Source organism: Labrus bergylta, chromosome 12, assembly GCF_963930695.1.
Source record: "Labrus bergylta chromosome 12, fLabBer1.1, whole genome shotgun sequence".
Lineage (NCBI taxonomy): Eukaryota > Metazoa > Chordata > Actinopteri > Labriformes > Labridae > Labrus > Labrus bergylta.
The window spans coordinates 6218286-6241167 of NC_089206.1; the positions used below are offsets into that span (position 1 = coordinate 6218286).

The window sequence follows — 22882 nt, forward strand, 5'->3', positions numbered from 1 at the left end:
GTGTGTTTGTGTTTCAACTTTGTGGAACATCGGAAATGTGGAAAAACTTAAGCAGGGGACTGTGCTGTATTGTGTTGTAATGTGTTTGTGACTCTGGGCTACCAGTAAGGATTAATTTAATCAAGCATTAATCTGATAATCATTACTGTTATTCAGTGTCGGGGAAGCTGCCTAACGAAGCTGCCAATTACTTCACACTGGAAGAAAGTGAACTACAGCAAAGCCCCCAGAGGGAGATGTGTTATCTAAAGCTGCAAAAAGAAGTTTACACTACTTTGGAAAAATCTAACTCATAAGGAGATGTGATCAAAAACAGTTAAAGAAAATGTAAGGAAATACAAAAGTCACGTGCCATTTTTTGATAAATGGTAAATGGCCTTGAGCTTGTATAGCGCTTTTTCTAGTCTTCTGACTACTCAAAGAGCTTTTACACCACAGCTCACACCTACACATTCTCACACTGGTTGCAGAGGCTGCTGTTTGAAGGCTTTATATGCAATTTTTCACACTTAAATATAGTAGAAATCAAGTATATCCTCTGAAAATAACTCTGTGAGTCATGACTGTCTACAATGGGTGTAACACCCGAGTCCCACTGTCTGTGATGCTTTGCGAGTCCTATCTTCAGTTTGTTTACATCGCCTGGACGGCCGGCTGACTCCTCCCCTCGCGAATAACAGTTGTTTAATTGAGGGACTAGAGAAAAGAAGAATAACATACTGTACTCACTGCTTAACTGTGTTTCTAGATCACGCTCATTTCAGGTAAATTTACATGCAGTGTGAAGATACGAGCACAATGATCGCTAGCATTAGCGTGCTAACACAACAATGCACGGCGAGGTGTTTTGGTTTCATGCTGGTGCTCAAGGGCGACATCTGCTGGATCAAAAGATCGCATATAAAGCCTTTAAAGTGACCATCAGAAGCAACTTATCCCATTCATACACGACCAACGAAGCAGCGTGGGATTGAACCCGGTTGACAGACGACCAACTCAACCAACTGAGCCACAGCCGCCCACTAAATGTGCCAAAGGTCACATGTTAACCTATAAAATACCACACTGTTTGTAGGAGGGTGAAATGCCTACCAGTCAGACTCCTGCCTTCCATAAACAACAGAAGAAGAAGACATACCGGTACTTTATCAACCCCCCCGGGGGAAATTCATGTGGGGGTATTGCTCCAAGTTAGCATTTTACAACCTCAATAAGCATGTGTTGATAAATAGCACTAATCCAACCCTAAGACTTAATGCAGTGCATGGACAGGCCCTTTGCAGAGGAGAGGGTGAAAGAAAAAAGATGCTAAGATCCGGTTAAAGGAGGTTTAGTTACATAAGAAAAACAAGTCAGATGAAATAAATGTGTAAATAACTCCTTTAGCTCTGATTATCTGATGCTTAAGGCTCTGTATGACTTATTAGCAGCCTTCAAGTCAACACTCTTCTCAATACCGGGTTCATATGTGAAAGAGACAAAGAGAGAAAAAACAACAATGCAGCACACACGTACTACACACTCGGCCTGAGTGCTCTGTAGCAGCTTGCTCTGCTCTTGTGTGACATTTTTTTCTTTAGAATTCCCACTTAACAAGATACAGAAGAAGAAGCGCATAACAAGAGAGCGAGAAGATAAGCCTTTTTTTTTTAAATAGATAGCGCTGCCAGGAAAAGGCCTCCTCATGTACTTTCAACAAGTTTAGGTTGTGTGAATGCATGGGCGGCACTTCACTGTATAAGCCAGGAGCACTGAAGTTACAACTTAAAATGCATTGTTCTGTTTAAAAAAAAAAAAAAAAAAAAAAAATTAGCACACTGTTATTAAGACATACATTTAAAAACACAATGTGTGATAACGTCGTTGTTCACAGTACAACACTGTGTCAGTGATTTATGGTTAATGAATGAGTGAATGTTTCCAATACTGCATGTATACACACACAGGAAGAGAAGTTGTTGTGGCTTTGCTAATGTGCAACTAAATAAGTAAACAGTATGTTTTCCTCAATGCTGTGTGCAAATGGAAAGGACTTAATGTAGAAAAGAGTTCAAGCTAAGTTTGATACAGTCTGCTTTCTCACTGTTGGCAGAGCGACATGTCACATATAGACAGGCCCAGATGCTCCGGTAGCGTCCTCGTGACTGTCACGTTGGAACATTTGCAAGTCAACGACGGCTCTGACTACCATCTGCTCTGCTGGAGATGGATACTGTGAGGGCTTTCTTTCAATTTTTTTTATTACACTGTCCTCACTTTATCTCCTCTTACTCACTCTCTCTTTCTCTTTTTTTTGTATCCTTAAATAAATCCTTTCCTTCACTGAGTCCTGTCAGCATAGAAAACTGCTGCGATCATTTCAGGATGTTTTTTTTTTTTTTTTTCCAGGGCCGAGTGTGACGTGTGTAAATCTGAAGCGATGAGTGAGTAAATAGTGACGGGGAAATGGGGGCATTGTGGGATTTGAAAAAAAAGAAACATGTGAGTATTTTGGGTGGAGCAATAGATGTCTGTATTTTTTGAAATACAAAAGACACCTTTTCATGACTTCTACCCTTTCAGTTGGAACTTTAATTTCATGTTTAAACAACTAAAAGATTCAAAAGGGATTCTGATTTCTTCAGATGATTTTCTACCTTGCCAGTTTGCTGATATTGCTACCACCTAGATTACAAAAAACACATTTTCTCGCTTGATATCTTTGATATAAATCGCACATTGCTAAAAGAAAAACTAAATTCTATACAGCACACTTTCAATACATGAGAGTATACAACAGTACATCCATTCCTGGAGGCCATGTGAGCAAACCAAGCTCCACATTGTTCAGCATTGATAAAGTGAATGGAGGTCAACAGATAGAGAAAATAATTGGAATCTTGGCCTCATCTGTCTTCTTTCTCTTGTGTTAGAGCGAGCCGCCGTGTTTTAAGGCACTAACGCTCCAACCCCTCCGGCTGAATACATTACCATGATCTACTGTGGTGCTGCAGCCCACTCAGCCGTCCAAAGGTCTCTGGCCGGAGATGTGGTGAGAGACACGGACTGAGCGAGAAAAGGTGGACCGGGCTGCGTAGGAGAAATGCGGAAAAAGGGGTCACGGTGTCAAAGATCACGCGGAGGCTATGATTCGATAAGCCCGTCACTGGCGGTTCCTCTGCTCCTGCACTTTGTTACTCCTACACGGGGTCTGCTTTCCTGCCCAGCCTGCTGCTCCAACGAGCTGCTGAAGCTCGTTCAAACTTTAACCCTCATTTGTCAAAAGTATCTGTGCAGTGTTTAACTAGTGCAAATACAGAGTTTGTAATTAATAAGATATGACATGCTAGATGTGTGCTGGATGATAGGGGGAATAATAACTTTGAACATCTTTGGTTAGCTCTTCTTTAGGGGGTTCAGAATAAGGTATGAATATTAGAAGCATTTATTGTCACATATTTCAGACGTTTTCTCACATTCTGACAGCAATCAAAACATTACATTTTGAAACAAATAAAAGAAAAATATGCGGTATGTGTTGCTGCTTTAGGCCCCTAATAAGCCTGTTGAATCATTTTATTTGTACCGTACAAAAGGAAGGGATGACTTATCTGCCGGTCCACATGCACTCACTCTGCCTGTAAACTCTGGAAGGTGTTTTTCTTCTTTGGTTTATAGGTTGTTTGACACAGTACATTTAGTCTAATTGCAAAACTTAAGGGGGGAAGGTCACGGCCTGTGTGTGTCACGCTCTCTATCTCCTGAGGGTTTGACGGTTTGGATTCAAATGCTGTCCTGTAGATATTGGACTTGCTTTATCTTAAAGTCAATCAAATTCCTTCCTACATATCATTGAAGTATCCAATATAATCTTCACATATTTTGAGTTGTGTAAGAATCATAAAGAGTAAAAAAAACATGGACGTAGTCTCAGTGACGTCACCCATTGGTTTCTGAAGACGCATTATGAAGCCAAAGGAGGGCAGTCGCCATATTTGAAATGCTATCTTTCAATCAATTAAGTAACAGGCAAAGAGTTTGAGTGAAGGTTTATAGCATAGCATAGCATAGCATAGCATAGCATAGCATAACATAACAGCAGCAACGCACTCAAGGAACTGTTTTTTTTGTTTATTTGCACTACCGCATTGGCTTCATTTTTCAAGACTGAAGGTTGCCACTTTTTCTTGGATTTGTGGATTATCTAGGCATAGTGTAGAGACACATATTCCTCCTGTGAACTGTGAACATCTGTATTGTTCATGAGTTCTCTTCTTTAGTAAAGCTTATATGAACACTTCTGCATATGATCTGTATCCCCTAAAAGTCATTCATTTCTTATTCTTGGTTTTCATCATACCCATGGGCAAGTATTCTGCACAATTCTTAAAATTGCAAGCAAGTTACACAAGAACGGCAGAGAAAGGTGTTCCGATACAGTTAGCAATGACAGTGAAAAATCTGCAATCCTCCCCTGAACGCTCTCCAACTGCCCTGCCATGAATCATTTGTTACCCAGAGAACACTTAATGTGTTTTTTTCATCAAGGAGTTATCAAACCAAGCCCATTTTGCTTTAATTCTGGATAAAATAAAGTGACACTGACACGTCAATAAGAGAGCAACACAACAGACGTTAAAGAGGAAAAGTGACAGCCCTCTAAGCGCCAGGCACCCAAAAAGCCAGGGTGATGCATGTAAATTGTATGTTCAGAGTGTCCACTAACATTGATTGTTAGTAATGATCTGTGCCTCTATCACTCAGTGGAGCAGACAATCAGCCTGATTGGCCCTGACATGATCGAGGCCTGACTGGCACTGCAATGTTGAACACTTTCTGTGATCAGCAGCAGCTTATGTGCAGAGCATCAAACACTGACACTCAGTCCAGGGCCGTCTTAAATGCGGCCGAGGAAATCTTTCTGGGACAGGGAAATGTTCTGGGGGAAGAAAAAAGAAAAAAAAAAAGCCTTTCAGCTTTAATCAAGATTATGATAAATGTTTCAGCCGTGAATCTGGTGACAGATACCGAGCATTTCACAAAGAAAATTGACTTTTTTTTTTTTTGCCACTGCCGGATCCTGTGTGAACGTGTGCAGGTGACACAAGGGAGCCGGAGAAGAGAAGCAATTTAGCGGGAGACAGGTGATCATTTGAAGGCTGCCTGACAGACAGCAGCTCTTATTGCTATAGGCTGCTCTGCTATTTGCCTTCTTCCTCTGACAAAAGGGGGGAGAAAAGGGGGAGAGTAAGGGGAGATGTGATGGAGGATGGGTAATTGTAACCTTAGCATTTAATAGAAATTCATTCTGTGTGGCTGTGGGGCCAATCAAGACAGCGACACAGGCCTCTATTGTGTGGTGGGGGGGGGGGGGGAGCTGGAAGAGACGAAGTAAAGCAGAGATGAACAAGTCCTTTTTCAAAAAGCCTCGGCAAAATGATGAATCAGACAAGCGCAGCAACCCACACGCATGAGTCAAATCCCATCCCTGCAGGTCTCCAGGAGTCTCTCGCTCATCAAGTGTTTTCTTCTCTTAACATGAAACAGCAACTGATTTGTCTTTTACTTGTAATTACCCGGCTTTCAAAATTCACAAAGGTCTTTTCAGGGAACTGCGTCCTCACAGGAGGAAACACTGCCCCACCAAAAAAAAAAAAAAAAAAAAAGCCCAGGGCTAGGAGTTAGGAGTTTTTTTAAGTAAAGGAACATTCACTAAGCAAGTCAGACACTTAAGGCCAATTTTAGCCTGCTAATGTGAGGGATGAAGAGTTGGAATTTGCAGAGGAGGAGGAGGAAGAGGCATGTAGGGACAAATCTGCTTAAAAATATACAAGTGAGAGCTGGCGTTAGGAAATGTTTCAGCGTGCGTGCATCTGTACCTGTATGAATAAGGCAGGAGATCAAATGTGTATGCATCTGTAGAATATCATCACATTACAGCTGCTGGTCACAGTCAGAGGTCAGGACCCCATTATAGGTCATAGGACAAATGTAAGGGATCATGAGTACAGGAATTAAGAAAAAGTAAATTCTGGTACTCTTTCAGTATATCGAAGATCCCACCGTCCAACTCTGGTAAATGTGGCTTCACCTCTGAACCAAAGTATGTATTTACTGTTGTGTAATTACATTTTTGTTTACTGTCTAAGTTATGCACATCTGGATAGTGTTTTAAGCTGTGGACATAGACTATAAAGTTTTCTCTCGACATTACACCTGGACCCTCTGGGAAATGATTTAGCCGTAGCTCACATTTGATTTATAAGACACTGTGATGTATTTTATTTTAATCATAACTGCCATTGCTCAGTCAACACCTTTGTCACATATATCAGCAGAATTCAGCACAGTACTAAATAATTATAAACCAAGACTTAGTGTCAAAATAAACTTAAATAGAGTCAAGATATTGAAATAATAAAACAACAGGTTAGGTAGATTCACACAGGGCAGAATTAAATAAAGTATTCATGTGTTTATTAATGGAGCCTTATTTGCAAGAAAGTTATGTTGTGTAAAAGGAGCCTTCATGTCCGTAATAGTGGGAACAATAAACTGGATGGGCTCTGGTTGTTTTAGTTTATTGGCAGGGGTGGATCCAGGGTGTGGCCAGGGTGGCCTGGGCCCGACTTGAAACCCGATTTGGCCACCTCAAAATCCTTCTCAAAAAAATCCTATCAACTATATGCCTGTCAGCACATGTGTCTGATTAAACTAAGAGCTGTTGTTTCCTCCTCTCTAGATCCTTGCTTGTGTTGTACTTACTCTCTGGTGTAAGCCGGATTAAAGCGTCTGCTAAGTGAATTGTAGAATTGTAGAACTATTTTGGCTGTGCTGCCACAGGCTGCTAGTAGCTTTCTTTGAATTTCAGAATGGAAACATGTCAGTATTTAAAATGTCTAAAAATTGTGATTAATAGTGTTAATCACAGCCTCAATTGTGTTTAATCATCATTAACTGATTTTAATTGATTGACAGAATTTATATGTTAGATCAGAGCGCTTTATGATGGGTTGTGTTACTACAATGTATCCACAGAGCTCCATTCTTTTACATATTCTGCTCTCCTTCCCCTCTTTCATCCCATTATTCCCCTTTTAGTCCATTCATCTGCCCTCCCAACCTTCCCCCAGACCGCGGAGAGGAAAATCTCATCCTCTTAATTAAACAAGGAGCCCCGGGACAGGGGCTCAAATGCAATTTGTAACGATTTCCCGCAGCCAGAACTTTGATTATACAAGGGCTCTTTATGCTGACCAAAGACTTCTGACCACAGTTAATCTTCCATTGAAAGCCATTAGGAGCCTCCTTGCTCCCAATCATGCACACCTCAGACACTCCCCCCATCGACCCACACACACTTTCCACACTGTCTTTGCTCTCCTTTCAACTCACTCCATTACTGAAGAAAGTATCTTTAGAAAGCTTTGAAAACCTAAGTTTTTTAAAGTTAAGATTGTTGTTATGGGTGACTATTGGGAAGGTGAAAGGCAAAGACAGGGGCATGGGTTGATGAGCTGAGATTTCGCCCGAAGAAAATTGAGAGTAAACTCTTAATTAAATACTGCATGCAGACCACTCTCACTGAGAGCTGCATTATTCAGATGCTCGTCGGAGTGCTTGAGACGGCTGGGTTCAAGCGGAAGTTAGGGAAGCGTAGAAAGCTGGAGGGGCTGTTAGAAGAGATAGCACTTTTTTCTTTTCATACCCAAGCTAAACATCACTTAGCTTGCTTGTATAGCATTTGGCAACTCAAGCAGGACCTAGTTAGCATACATTTTCCAGCAGTTTTGTTCAGGGATTGCATACTGAACTGGCTGTAAGACAATTATAGAGATTCTTACATTGACGGACTCTCGGCCGGCGTATTTGACTCGGATCCTTGGCTCCTGGACAACATCCAGATTGGTTCCTGTCACCATCAGGGGGGTGTGGCCACTGTGGAAAACACAACATGAGTTATTCTGGTTCATTTTTTAAATAATCATGTTTGTCTAATGCCTCTTCTTGTCTTTTCTTATTGATCAATCAGAGGAAAGAATACAGAAGGGGGTTTAAAAGAAGAACAAAAAGGAAGAAACAAAGTAGTTCAAAGGCACTTCTGGAGTAAACTTTCTAACCCTCATGTACCTCCTCAGAATATTCAGCATCAGTCAGAAATAAGTGCTTTCATCCTCAGTTTCTTTGGTGAGATAATAGCCATTGGAGTGGAGGATGATTAGAGAAGCTTTTTTTAACCGACTTCAACGTCCTGCATTCAACTGGTGCACATTTTGGGCTTGAAAACACCGAGGTAGCTGGAGAACATAAGAATGCAGCGGTGGTCCCAGGCTTCATAAGACAGCAGCTCAAACAAACAAAGCACGCAAACAAAGCAGGAGGGAAACGGCTGGATGTGAGGCTCTCCCTGCAGCTGTTTGGCTTGTTTTCGATGTCTGTTGTCTTTGTTGTGGCGCCCGTCAGAGTGGCGTGCTGAATAAAGATGGCAGGCGGGAGAGATGCTCAAATTATAAATGTGGGATGGATCTGTACTATTAGACTAACAATGTGGATAGTCAATTACCATGGAGGGGCTTTGTACTGTCTATAGGCTTGTTAAATAATCTACTCAAACATTTATTGTCTATCCGTCCTTCCATCTATCTATCTAGTCATCCATCCATCTATCCATCAATCATCCATCCATCCATCATCTATCTGTATGTACTTCCAAACATCCATCCATCTATCCATCAATCATCCATCCATCCATCATCTATCTGTATGTACTTCCAAACATCCATCCATCCATCCATAAATCCATCCATCCATCCATCCATCTATCAATCAATCCATCCATCTATCCATCCATCTATCAACCCATCCATCCATTCATCCACCCCACCTCTCTACCACTTCATCAGTCCATCTTTCTTCATAGTGACTCATCTCTCCATCCAGCCATCAAAACAGCTCTCTATGAACAGCTCTCCATCCATCATTTATCCAACCATCCATTCAGATAAAATAAAGGTGTGTCATCACACGTTTGCTGCAGTGTCCCTCACCATAGTCTCTGAGCTGCTACAGCCATCTGCTGTGGACTCACACCTCTGATTGCACATTGTTCTACAGATCCTCTGCGTCATCTACATCCTCTCGTTCTCTAACTAGCAGTGCAAAGTGTGTGGGCTACTATCTACCAAAGATACTCAACAGATGGATCAACATCGACTCCAATGGGAGAATCTCAGACTTAACAGCACCCAATCTGTGAGCTGTGGCACCTCTATCAGACCAAGACTAATTGGAGGAGCAGCCAACTGTAATTGAAAGTGCAATATTGACTTGTTTCTGCTTACTGTCACTGGCTTGGTCTGTGGTCTGTGTGTCTTATAGTGTGATATCAGAAACTCAGGGTTGATTGGTCATGCCACATGTTCAGTGTTCTGACCAAAGGCTGTAAAAAGGAAATATCTGTAACAAGCTAAATTGATCATTTGTTTTTTGAGTCCACCAATTGAAGCTTCAATCATTTTGGCTGTCAGCATCTTCTTTCATGAATCAGAAGTCACGATATTTGGACGATAGAGAGACTTGTCTTTCACATGTTCTATTGTTGAATTTGTTCTTAATGGGACCAATTAACTAAAAACATTTTTACTGAGTCAACAAATCATTTGAAAAGAATAAAATCTACTACTGTCCTTTAGAACACACACAGTCCACTGGCTTCACCTCTGAATCACTTGGCTATGTCCACCTCTTTACAACAGTCAATGGTTACGACTTTACCTTGCAATGCTCCAGTCAGGGTCAATCCGCTGGACGGTGGGATCCTCGATGTACTCAAAGGTGAGGCTCTCCTTGATCTGTGCGCGGTCAACACTCACACTGATCTGCACTGGGCCGACCCCAGACGGGGAGGGGGCGGAGTAGCAAACAATCTCCGTCATGGTCCGCCTAGAAGAAAAACATGAAAAGGAATGTAATCGATGTAATAAGCATTCATAAATGTGTGCAGAAAGAATCTCCACTTTCAGAAAAGTCCGTTAAAAAAATCCCCTTTATGTATTATTAATTTATCTACAGAGCGTTATGAACATATAGCTTTAGCTGATATGAGCCAAAAACGTACCTACAAGAAATTAATGTTTGTACTGCAAGCCCTGTTCTGTAATTTTCTAAATAAAAACACAGGGAAGAACAGCTAATCCTGTCATAATAAGAGCTCTAATTACTGCATGGAAGATATTTGTAATGCAAACAATTAAACATGGGGGAAAAAATCAGTTTGTGGAATCTCTTAGATTCATCTTTAAACACACACAGGTGCAAATGACCTAATCCACATACAAGTCTATACACGTAAACATTTCACCACTGTCAGATGTGTTTCTGTATTCTCCCCTCCCTCTCCATGGCTCCATGCTGTACCTGCCCACCCTCTGAATTTGTCCCAATTTATCAGCACGGAAGAGCTTGTAGTAGAACAGCCCCCCCCGTCCCCCCCCCCCCCCTCCTCATCCCCGAAATGCGGCAGAGAAACACAAACCAATAATTAGCCCCATATCTCATTAAAGCTGGCTTGACTCCTCAACCTTCACAACATTACAGTCGAACCGCTGCAGCAGGGCTTTAGATGCCTACAGGAGGGGGGAAAGTAGAAGGAGGACGTGTGGGAGAAACTAACAAGTGAAGGAGAAGGAGGGAAACTGTGAGAGACAAAAGGAAAAAAGGGAGAGGGATGAGCGATGAACAAATAGATAGAAAGATAGAAATAGAAGGAGGGAGGGCGGTTTGAAGAAGATGAAAGATCCATAGGTGCAGCATTCTTTCTGAAAGCTTTTCCTTTCAAGGTTTGATGCAGTAGGTCATCAAAACCGTATTAAGATTTACATAAGTTTTCTGACAGCGAGAGAAAGAGAGGTTTCCCCTGAGGGATTTTTTTTTTTTTTTTAGTAATATCATGAGAGAAAAAAAAATACAAGAAAGCCTTGAAATATAGCGGCTTGTTTAATGGGAATAATATGCATCATCTTGGGAATAGGAGCTCTTCATTCCCTCACAGCATGCCTCATATCTAACGTTCAGTGACAGTGATGTATGTAGCAGCTCAGAGAAGTTAAAGAAACACGGAGTCAAACAGCGGCGATGCTATCTGTACTGTATATAATAAAAGGCATCGATTTTTTTTGGCTTCTTTCAAAAGGCAAATTCAAAAAGTTATCTAAAACATAAAACATAAAAATGTCAATCTGCCTAAAAATGGTCCTGGAAGAAAACGTTTGGAAACCACTAAGTGAAATGTTTCTATCCAAAACATTTTTTAAACTCTATTGACCCTTTTTGTGATGTTTTGTAAAATAATCATTATCCTCTGCTGCAAGTAAAACACTCAGCACTGCTTCTGTTTTCAATCATTTTCCACAATTATCATTGCAGATGGAGGAGGGGATGCATCTTTTTTTCCCTCAGTAAAGAAGGTATCTTTGCTTCCACTGCTTTCCCTCCTCTGACTTGCTGATGCTCATTTGTACTTTCGGTCTTTCAAACTGATCCTTAATTTAGCAGCTTTGTCATCATACACGTTTCAGACAGAGGTTCTCCTGCAGGTCTTTTTTTTAATCCACAAATCATGTAAACACACCCAGGATCTGTGGTAATAGAATAAGACCCGACCCCTACTAAACATGAGTCATTATACGTTATTATTATAAAGCATAGAGTTGAACTCGTATGGAATCTGGACAGGTCTCAGGTCCGAGGGGTTTTGGTAGCCTGTGAAGACCTCTAATCCACATCACACTCTAGTTTAACCTGTGGACTGTAAAACTCCAGAACGGTGCCTCTCATTTACACTTCACACCTCTCACCCTTTCCCACTAATCTTAATGTGCAAGCACAATAAAAAATCCTTTCCCCATGAATAGCCTGCGTTAAACAAAAGCCCGATCATGCGGGCTGTTTGAGCAAATTAAACTTTATGGCCTGCTAATAGAGCTTTTTACGGTATAATTGGGTGCAAGAGGGAAGAGTCTCACCCAAAGAACTCGCAGGTCTGGTTCCCGAACTGAACGTTGACGCTGCTGCCGGCGCCGAGGTTCTCTCCGATGATGGTGACTTTGGTGCCCCCAGACTCTGGACCCCTGCTGGGGGACAGACCTGTGACTGAGGGAGTCTGCGAAACAGAGAAACAGAAGTTTAAAAAAATGACTCTGAGTGAAGAGAGAGGAGCATAAAATCAAGAAGGCAGACAAAAGATGCTCGTGACCTAGGGTAAAAAAAGAGGCCAGCAGCTCTGTGGCACTTCTCCAAACCTTCATGTATTAACGCCACCCACCCCCCACACACCAAGACAGAAAATTACAGTTATTCATATTGCCACACTGATGGTAGTGGAGCTCAGTGCTGCAGGGAGGAAAAGAGGATAAAACCAGGAGCTCTTAGAGTCCCCGAGAGATCCTCCTCCTGCACGACGTGCTTTGCTCGGGTTGTGTCTGAGTGAAGCTTTTTAAAGACACTCTGAAAATAACTAGTGTTTACAGCTGCAGGCAGCGAGGCCGCTGTCACACACACACACACACACACACACACACACACACACACACACACACACACACACACACACACACACACACACACACACACACACACACACACACACACACACACACACACACACACACACACATTCACACACATATACACACACATACACACACACACACACACACACATACACACACATACACACACACATACACACACACACACACACATACACACACACACATACACACACACACACACACACACACACACACACATACACACACACACACACACACACACACACACACTCACACACACACACACACACACACACACATACACACACACACACATACACACACATATACACACACACACGCACACACACACACACAGATGGAGTAAATATCCAAGCAGACAGTCATCATGCAGAGAAAAAACACATGCGCACAAATATAAAACAACAATTACAAAAAGTGTGAATACATACTACACAACATGTCCCTTTGCAAAGTGTTCCAGTATTAGTGAGTGGCTGAAAAACACAGTCACACGGGGAGTATGTCTTGCAGGGAAAGAACACACGAGTCGTGTCTTCATTTTAAGGTGGCCTGCAACACGAGGGAGTCGTGACTTTCACCAATTCTAGTTGCTGTGAAGTACTCTGAGAGGATTTCTCCACGTTTTTCCCAAAGAAGCAGGTGTGTGACGATAGTGAGAAAAAAAAGGTAGCCGAGCTGGGAGCATCACGCTGACAGAACTCAAAACTGTCAGCTAATTGTGACTTTCAGGATGCGGGCGAAAGCAGGTACTCATAAAAAAAAAAAAAAAAAAACAACTGCAGTAATTAGCGGCTGCTGTTAATTGATAAGAGAGTGCTAATTGTGAAGGTGTGAGAGAGCGAGAATGGGAAAAGTAGATTATCTGTTAGCTGCAGGCTGGGCAGGCGGCAAAATAACAGAGACGGGGGGGAAATATGTGTGTGAGCCGGCTAACAAGAGGGGGGGTAGATAATGTTAACCTGCGGTGTGTAGCGCTGATTTTTCATTCGAGCTATTTGTTTGTTCTTTAATTCATTCATTGATTTTCTCTCACTCTGCATCCACTAACATCCAATCCTACAATTTTTACTTCCCAGATGTAAAAGCTAAGCCTAACATCATTCTAACATCATCTAAAAGAGCGTTCACTTATTCTCAAACAGAAATCTTCAATAAATCTCAGACAAGTTTCTTAAAATTTTAGGGACAGTTTTGGAGATTTTTTTATCATATTTTGTAAGACGGAATAAAACATGCAGTTAATGCAAATGCTCCCTGTGAATCTGGGCTGAAGCCGATACATCTGTAGTTCTTCCAGCACCAGAAACACTACAAACTATTTCAGTTTCAATGCCAGGCTCTGTCTTGGCTTAAATCTTTGCTACCAGCAGCTAAAGTAGCACCCTAATTAGTGCAGAGGATGTTATGGACAAGAATACCCTTTACAGTGTTTTGGTCGACTTGGATATAGAGAAGCACTAATTGGAGTCACTGCATACAGCTGACGACATAAAGCCTAAGCATAAAGAGGTTGAGGGAACAGCTACTTGCAAGCAATGCATCCTGGTACATGTAGGCACTGCAAGCTCCAAAATCATTTCCTCTTAATCTGTATTTATTCGCTATTTCAGCAGTTCAAACTGTTTGGTAATCAACACCAAACATGGCATGAATTACTTTTAGTACAGCTCAGCTAGCGAGAGGTAAAGACTATGTTGATTTGCAAAGCTTTGTGTCCGTTGTGGTTAGATTCATTTGATTTTATGATCCTCAATAAAGGTAAACAGAATCTGTAATCAGAGAGCTGCAGGGATCAGTTGAAAACACTTTGCTGCTAATGGAAGGATGTTTTTCTAAAACAACAAGTAAACATTCACAGAGCAGCTTCATTAAACTGTCAGTTGGCATGGCAACTTTCTTTTTCTTTTTTCTTTTTTTGCCTTTGGCACATGAACTTCTCTTCAATAAAAGTACAAATCACTTTTTTATTGAACTCACTTTATGGAGTTGAATTGCTGAAATGCAGCTTCTTAGCTTGTCCTGAAGCAAACTTTACCTGTGAGCGTTATGTTATGTGAGCATACAGGGCAATGTGACGTTACTGTGCAGACCTACCACAAAGGAGTAGAGCTGTGGGGAGCGAGCTCTGAGCTCTGGTCTGCATTCTCCGACACACAGCTGGACCGGACCAGGTCTGGTGTCGGAAAGAGCCGGATCCATCTCACAAACGATCCTACAGGAAAACACAAAGGTACATAATATCAAGATCACAGGACAGAAATACAGATTCATTAGTAGAGCCCCCTTGGGTGAAATAAGGAGGAATTCACCTTTGATGCAACTGACAATGAACAAGTGAGGTCATCAATTAACACCTGTTGCTGTCAGAAACCCAGAGACTGTTAACCTTCTGAATAGCTGCAGTGTGACCTTTCCTATGATTGGATAATGAAATGAAGTATGTGAGAAGTATCAAACTTAAAGCTACAGTAGGCAACATTATTTAAGTAGAATAAATTTGATCACTGCATGTCAAAATATTAAATTGAAACTGTCCTTAAAATCAATATAAATCTGTCCCCTCTTTGCGTTAGGTCAAAAAACAACCAATTAGGGTGAGGTTACACAAAATAGCCAATCACAGTGACCCTGTAAATATCATCAGGGGCGCTGCTTGTCAACAGGCAAGGCAGGTAACTGCTCGGGGCCCCAAGACCAGTAGGGGGGCCACAGAGGACTGACAAACTTTGCACCAAAGCGGCAACCCAGAATGTGCAAATTTCGCAATGACAGTAGGAAACCTCCCTAAGGGGGGCCCCATATGACCACATCCACTGTCGTTGCCCTGCTGAGGGCCCCTGACATAACTTTTGCCTAGGGCCCTGACAAACCCTAGAATCACCACTTCATCGAAGAGCTTCTACACAACTTGTCCTGGCAGCTCTCTCTCTCTCTCTCTCTCTCTATGTCTCTCTCTCTCTCTCTCGCTCTCTTTCTCTCTCTCTCTCGTTCTCTCTCTGTCTCTCTCGCTCTCTCTGTCTCTTTCTCTCTCTCTCTCTCTCTCTCGCTCTCTGCCTCTCTCTCTCTCTCGCTCTCTGCCTCTCTCTCTATCTCTCTCTCTCGCTCTCTCTCGCTCTCTCGCTCTCTCTCGCTCTCTCTATCTCTCTCTGTCTCTCTCGCTCTCTCTCTCTCTCTCTCCTCGCCTCATGGAGCTAAGAGCACAACAGCTGTGCAGCACCAACCAGTTACTACTTCATTTTTTTTTTTCTTTTTTTACTTTATTCGTATGAATATTGATCAGCTGTGAGTCTTTTCTCCTCTAAGTCTGACATAACAAACAGCTTGCAGTGATAACAGTTTTGGTGGGAGGTTCTTGAGCGGAGTGAGACGAGGAAGCAGAGGGAGAGGTGGAGGGTTCTTTTCATCGACATGTTCATGTTGGGGCGCTGGTGTTCACAGGCTACAAACCTCCTCACACTGGTTGCACATGTTCAAGTTGCTCACTGCAACTTTAAACAAACCAGACTGAAACCTCATTTCAGGACAGTTTAAATAAACTTGATATTTCAAGTTTGGAATCGCTTTTTAATACTTACTATTTTGTCCACAACGCCCGGTATGACGCTGTTAGAAGGCCGTGGTGGATCTGGGTTTCCAGTGGCTTTTCAAATTAACTTTGGGCTCAGAAGTTTGTCTGTATGTTTGAATGCTTGAGCAAAGTTGGGTGAAAGTAATCAAAACACTTCTCTGCTCGATATCGATCTACGCTCCACTCTAAATGCAATCCTCTTCTGTTGTCTCACTCATTTCATTACGTGACACATCCAGACATCGACCACCGCCCGCCGCCCCCTCCCCCCCTCCATGACTCACTTTCTTTTAAGAGAGACCAGAGCTCCTCTCGAACTCAACCCAACCTGAACCCCTGTGACGTAAATTTCCCCTACAACAACCGTGCCCGGCTGTGCCAGTGTGGTACGACGGATGTAAATCACATCAGACGGATCGATACAGCTTTATCATACCACGCGATCGGGTGTCACCGTGCCAGGTGACTAGATCAAATGACATAATAAAAACGTGGACGTCTATTGATCGGCAGTGCCAGGGAGTAATAAAGTACAAGAGGCAATCGCAGCGTGGAAAGAGAGATGGAGTATATGTGGTGAAGCAGATGGCAGGGGCAGGCGGGAGCAGAGCAGACATATTAGTTCTCCAGCGCTGATAGTCTGAATTACAACAAATGACTGTGGGAGTTTGTAGGATGAACTATGTAGAAGAGAGAGAGAGAGAGAGAGAGAGAGAGAGAGAGAGAGAGAGAGAGAGAGGCTGAAGGAGGATTTACTCGCTGACTGAGCTGCTGTTTTATTCTCAGTAGGTCAAAAAGAAACCCACTTATATTCATACCTGAAGGCCTTCTCCTCCATGTCCTTTGTGAAGCTGCATATTTTCTTTTTTTTTTTTAAACTGAACGTTCAATTGAAGGTTCCCGCTCTCCGTCAATAGTCCCGCTTTTCCTTAAAAAAAACCCCTCAGACACTGGATTCTCACTAATGAGGACTCAATTTGGGTCACTTTTCAAAAAAATACTGCCGAATAGTAAAAGCAGTAAAAAAGAAAATATACTTTCAAACTGCTGAGAGACACAAAAACTTGAGACGTTTTCTTCAAAGCAGGAGTGGCTTTCAAACACTCCTCTGAAGTAGTAGCATAAAAGACAAATAAATATGTATGTTGTCTCCGTTTTTTGTGTGCGATACAGTCCAGTTCAGCTTGAGATGACTGAAGTAAGACTCAGAAACAAACGGCCAAAGTCACGCATATAATGACCCCCCCAGAGGTCCAGCTCAGAACCTCCTCATGAAGACTCCTACTCCTTCAAAATAAGAGTGTCACTGGTGAAAGGTGAGTTTTTTTAAATTCTGCCCAGTACATGCAGTATGAATGAATTCCCTAACTTGTCCTCTGTAAAGCGGTGTCAGATCAGTGCGCTGCAGACAAATTGTCCCCTACAGCCAAGTGGCACACAGTGAGTTTTAATTACAACCGTCCATTAAAGAGCAAAGAACACAGAGATACTGTGCTCTACATCATCTCCACTGCTCAAGAACAACCCCAGGAAGAGAGAAACACCCTGACTTAACTGTACATGTATGCAAATGGACGTAGCACATGTATGTTTAAGGATACATGTGTGATACATGAACTGTATCAGCACCATGCAGAAGTATGTGTGTTACAGTGATGCTGCAGTGCTGAGCTGTTCTCTTTTCCGAGGGCAGAAGTAGGCCAAGGAAAGAATTAGGGTTAAAGGCTCCTCTGAGAGCCATGACTGTGATAGCCTGTGTGTGCGAGCGTGCATGTGTCAGTGTGTGCGTGTGTGTGTGTGTGTGTGTGTGTGTGTGTGTGTGTGTGTGTGTGTGTGTGTGTGTGTGTATGTGTCAGCTGTGCCTCAGTGCACACAGCTATACATTTAAAACTTTGCACTGCTCCCTGAAAGACTCCATGTCAGTGCAGAGAGGAGAATTTCACACTAGCTGAAAGATGATTTCAAAGCATTTGCCACCCCTAAAAAGACCTCTAAAGATAGGACTGTATGTTTCCATAGGAAGATGTGAGTCTGTGAAACTGTGCATTACATTTACAGTCACTGTATTGTATGGGATTTGTATACACATTAGCCTTATAACTCATTGGTCTCCATGGTGAATCATTCGACTTATAACGGCTGCATGATGGAGGTTTTTTTCAGTCATGCTGTGTTGTATAAGAAGGTTGAACTGCTTCTCCTTGAAAAACTAAATTTAAAAGAATACAACATAATCCTTACCGAAATATTTGATTCAGACGAAAGCCTTTTTACGTCCCTGCTGCATCACCTAGAGAGGTTAACCAACTATAAAACACGGAGGGTTCGTCTACATGTCTATAGCCGAGGGGAGGAGAGCTGGGCGAGCTGTGAGGCACCAGGAACGTTTCATTAGTTCAGGGTGAGCGGGACAGGCTTTAACGTGATGTATGCACAGCGTGGGACAATTAGGGAGGTAAACACAAGTAAACACACACAGCTGTTATGGGATTGTTGCAGACTAGATGAGCGATAGAGAGAGACCTGGGTGAGCGTGCTGCAGGGGGAGAAGAAGAGGAGTGTCAGGGCCAGACTGTCTGGACCCGTTCCAGTCTTCATTAAGGAAGAGACGGAGGAGAAGGCTGCTTTTTGTCACAATACACATTTATCGACCAGTCCGTTAGCTGTTCCATCAGTCTAGATACAGAGCTGTACGAGTGTTAGTAACTGATTTATTGCATGGTTATATTCACATATAACTTAGTTTTGCGTTTCTTATCGGGACATTTTGCTAATTTGGTTGTTTGTAAATTAAGAGACGTAACAAAAACTCCAAAATGTTTCCTTTCACCAGATTCTTTCAGTCAACTTAAAGCAAGAACAAAATTCTTTAAAATAAGCAAAATGACATCTCAAAATCAGCACTGTTGAATATGTATGGACTTACTGTTCAGCGATGATGTAGCCGTCCTCCACAGGGGAACACCTCACTCCAGCAACCTCCACATTTCCCACCATGTCCGAGAAGGCCAGACCCAGGTTTGTGCCATGGATGGTCACCCGGGTTCCTCCCTCTGGAGGGCCGGCCACTGGGGTCACCTACGGGGCAAAAAAAAAAAAAAAAAAGATGTCTAGTGAGGAGTGATATTTAAATAAGAGTCTGACTTCTGACAAGAGAGACCGATTGAATCAGTGGTTGATAAGGCTGCCAACATTGTGATAATAAATAGGGATAATAATAGTCCTTTTTAAAATCCTGCTCCAATCTTGCACAAATTTGAACATTATTATTAGTATTCCAAGGCCGCTTTTTTAAATCAAAAAACCTTCAAAAGAATGTTTTGAAGAGGTTACCTTTCAGTTCTACTGCAAACAACTGTCTGTCCAGCTCTGCTACATGTCCTGCAGAGAGTGCTGAGAGTATTGCAAACTATATAGTGGAAGCACCCTAAGAATTGTTCTCTGCATAAAATACTGTAATAAAAGTTTTGGTATCAATACATATCGAAACACACATACACCAATACCAATATATCTCTGCTCTGCTACATGTGCTGCAGACAGTGCTCAGAGTATTGTTAACCATGAAGCTTTGATTTCTGCACGAGGAAATACGATTTGTAACTTAAATTCTGGTATCAGCACCTATCAGAAAACATATATATCTCTCAGAGGTCAATAACTGACCTATGATATCGGCTTGAGGACAAATCGGTCGGACTGCAATCAAAACGTGTTCTCTTAATTTCTACACCTGTTCTGTGATGACATGAGTGCAGGTTTTCATGGATGCTCAGGGGTAAATCTGCTCTTACGGGTCCAGGTGGCCGTAAAAGCAATTAAAAGCTCTCCCACGTCTGGGAATGTAAGAACCTGATGTGAGTCATGTGTGCTGAGTGGATCACTCTCTAAGCACAACTGCAGCTCAACTTCGGCTGTTCTGACCAATCACACGCGACGAAAACACCTTTTTAACCTCTTTAATATCCTTAATTTTCTTCTTCATTAAAAAACTATAAAATACTCAAATAAAGGTGATGATGATGATCAAAAAGATGTGAGGGATTATTAGCATTCTGGATCGGCGTCTGCTCATAACAAACTGCCTTTGCCACGCACGATAAACCTAACAAGGGGTTATATTAATGCGTAGTGCCGACCCCCTACTCATAAAGCACAATATGGCTGCCCAGCGTGACCTTGGCACGGGGTGGCACGCTGCCTTCTGTGCCGCAGAGCCCCCGTCGAGGCTTCGACCTGGCCTCCATCCAGCCCTTTAAACACAGGGGGGAGACGAGGAGGGAGGAAGAGTGAGGGGAAAGAGAAAGAGGAAGGAGAAGAAGAAGAAAGACAGATGGAGTTGACAATACTGTTTTCGTTGGGACAGGGAAGTAAAAGGAGACAGAGGAGGCTAAGAAAGAGGGGGGCGGCGGGGAGGAGGAGGTGACTGTCGCTTTGCTGTGTGGAGCTGCTGGAGCTGGGTAAACAATCAATATGCCATTACTGGCCATGCAAGCAGACAGGGGGGAACAAACAAGTTGTGCCCGCTTACTGAGCTGCAAAGTTCCACGTGACGACGACCCTTCCCCTCCCAGTGCATCCTCCCTTACCTCCCTTACCTCCCTCCCTACCCCCTCGACTCCCACCAGGGCGTTGCGGCTTCCCTGTGGGACACCGGCATTGTAATCTAGATTCAGTGGACATTAATTGCTCTGGATGTAAAGTAAGTGTGTCACTGCGCCGCCTGAGGGGTCTGAATACATGAATCTTTTAGCACTGCTTGGGCATGCAGGGTATAGAGGGGGGGGTGGGGGGGGAAACATAATGGCTAAATATATCCATGTCAGGCGATGGAAGCAGCTATTCGAGTAGACTTAGTGATGGTTACGTAAGCAGTGTACGAGAGGCGGGAGGAGAGGGAATCAGAGACGAAAAAGATAGAGAAAGAAGTGAAGAAACGGGGAGGACAGAGGAAGGGGAAAGGGACTTAAAGGACGGGATAAAGGAGCAGAGGGAACGCTGATGCTACTCTGTGCAGTCCGATCGGCCATGATGGATGACAGGTGAGGCGGCGGCGGTGACAGGACCGGTTGATGGTATATCACAGATCGGGGATGCTAAAAGCTTGGGAGACCTCCTCCTTCCAACCCTGGAGGCTGAAATGGAGCCCTTCCCACGGTGGACCGAACACAGGAAGACAGTCTAATCCATGCATGAAACCCATTTGACTGAACTCCCCCCATTGGCAGATAGAGCACTTGATTCATCAGTGGATCATAGAAAAAAAAGCAGCACTTCAAAGGCTCACGCCACCGATGTCTCCGGGCTGGGAGGCGTGAGAGGAGTGCTGCTCTTTGTCTCTGTTTCTTACACAAACAAGAGGAACTTTAAATGACCCTCCTTTACACGAGACTGTTTAGTTTGGAAGTCTATTTCTTTTACAGAATATACAAAAACCCATAAAGACAATATCAAAGCAGTGTGGTTGTGGCATTTCCAAAAAAAAGAAGAAAAAAAACACACACCAAAGACATGTAAATGGTAATACACAGAACACAACATCACTCGTGCATCCTGGATGAAAGTCCACTTGAAAAGTGAATATTTCTTACTAAGTAAACTAAAGGGAGCAAGCTAGAGTAATTTCTAAATACATTGGAGTTTGAAAAATGTCTCTTTGTTGTTTTAAATTAAAGCTCCTGTGAGGAACTTTCAGTTTGTGATGATTATGGCGCCCCCCAGTGGACAGAGTGATACCTCTTATTTCTCCTCTGATTTGTCCTGAATTTGTAGGAAGTGTTTTGTGATTAAAAATCTCAAATTTGTTTTCTTTTAACTTTCAAAAGTATGAATAACTGTGAATCTTTACAACAGGACGATGTCAGTGAAGGCTGTTTCTGCAGAGTGCTGTAACTCACTTCGTCCTGACACCTGTACTGTGGCTGTAGCTACAAGTGTTAAAAATGAATATGTAGAAATAATCAATCTTATCGCTGATGGCTTTTGGAGGTCACAAAGAGGCATGAGAATTAATTTAAGTCTATTTAAAAAAACAGATAAAGAGTTTTCGACAACAGGAAGGACTTCTCTATGAAGGAAAAAACCCCGAAAATGAATTCATAAAATTTCACAAGATAACTCCCTGATATGTTGATAAAGGAGGATTCTGAACAACGGAGGATTATACAAATGTAGATGAAGATTGTTAAGCATGTCTAGGCAGGTGAGAAGGTAATTGTACATTATTAACTAATAACATCTGAATAAATGGTAGACCTGTGTTATAATACATCCCTTTAAAGTTCAATGTTAAAATTTAAATAATGTTTAATTATTTAAACATTTTTCAGCTTGATCAATTATGGAACGATGGGAGCCACAGCTTTGCAAAACGTTGCTAATTTACTGTCTTTGTAGCGGTAATATTTTGTATGGAGAAGTACTCAACCCTGCTATAAACAGTCTGTACAGTCGTATCTGTGTGTGGGTGTATGTACAGTATGTTTATGTCTTTTATCATCTTGTCTCCTTCAGCCAAGGTGACACATCCTCCTCCTGTACACACCAGCTAACTTGTTTGTCTTATAACATGCAGACTTTGAGAGGGAAGAGGAAGACGAAGCCTCATTGGGCATGCAGGCACACTTAGCTACCCCCCTCCTCCCCCCCCGTCTTCACCCTGTGCTGCCACGCCGTGCTCCCTGTGTAATCCTTTTAAGGTCCTTCTTGGCATTGTCACACTGTAAATAGAGGGTTATTC

At 42.5% G+C, this 22882-nt stretch overlaps 1 protein-coding gene across 1 annotated transcript in view; it reads right to left on the minus strand.

Annotated features, from left to right (window-relative positions):
- Window positions 1–22882, minus strand: part of plxna2 (plexin A2) — a 208994-nt gene that overhangs the window by 44949 nt on the left and 141163 nt on the right. The window contains 5 exon segments of the mRNA XM_065960873.1: window positions 7824–7917; window positions 9754–9921; window positions 12003–12139; window positions 14670–14787; window positions 19070–19221. Coding sequence (XP_065816945.1) covers window positions 7824–7917; window positions 9754–9921; window positions 12003–12139; window positions 14670–14787; window positions 19070–19221 — 669 coding nt within the window.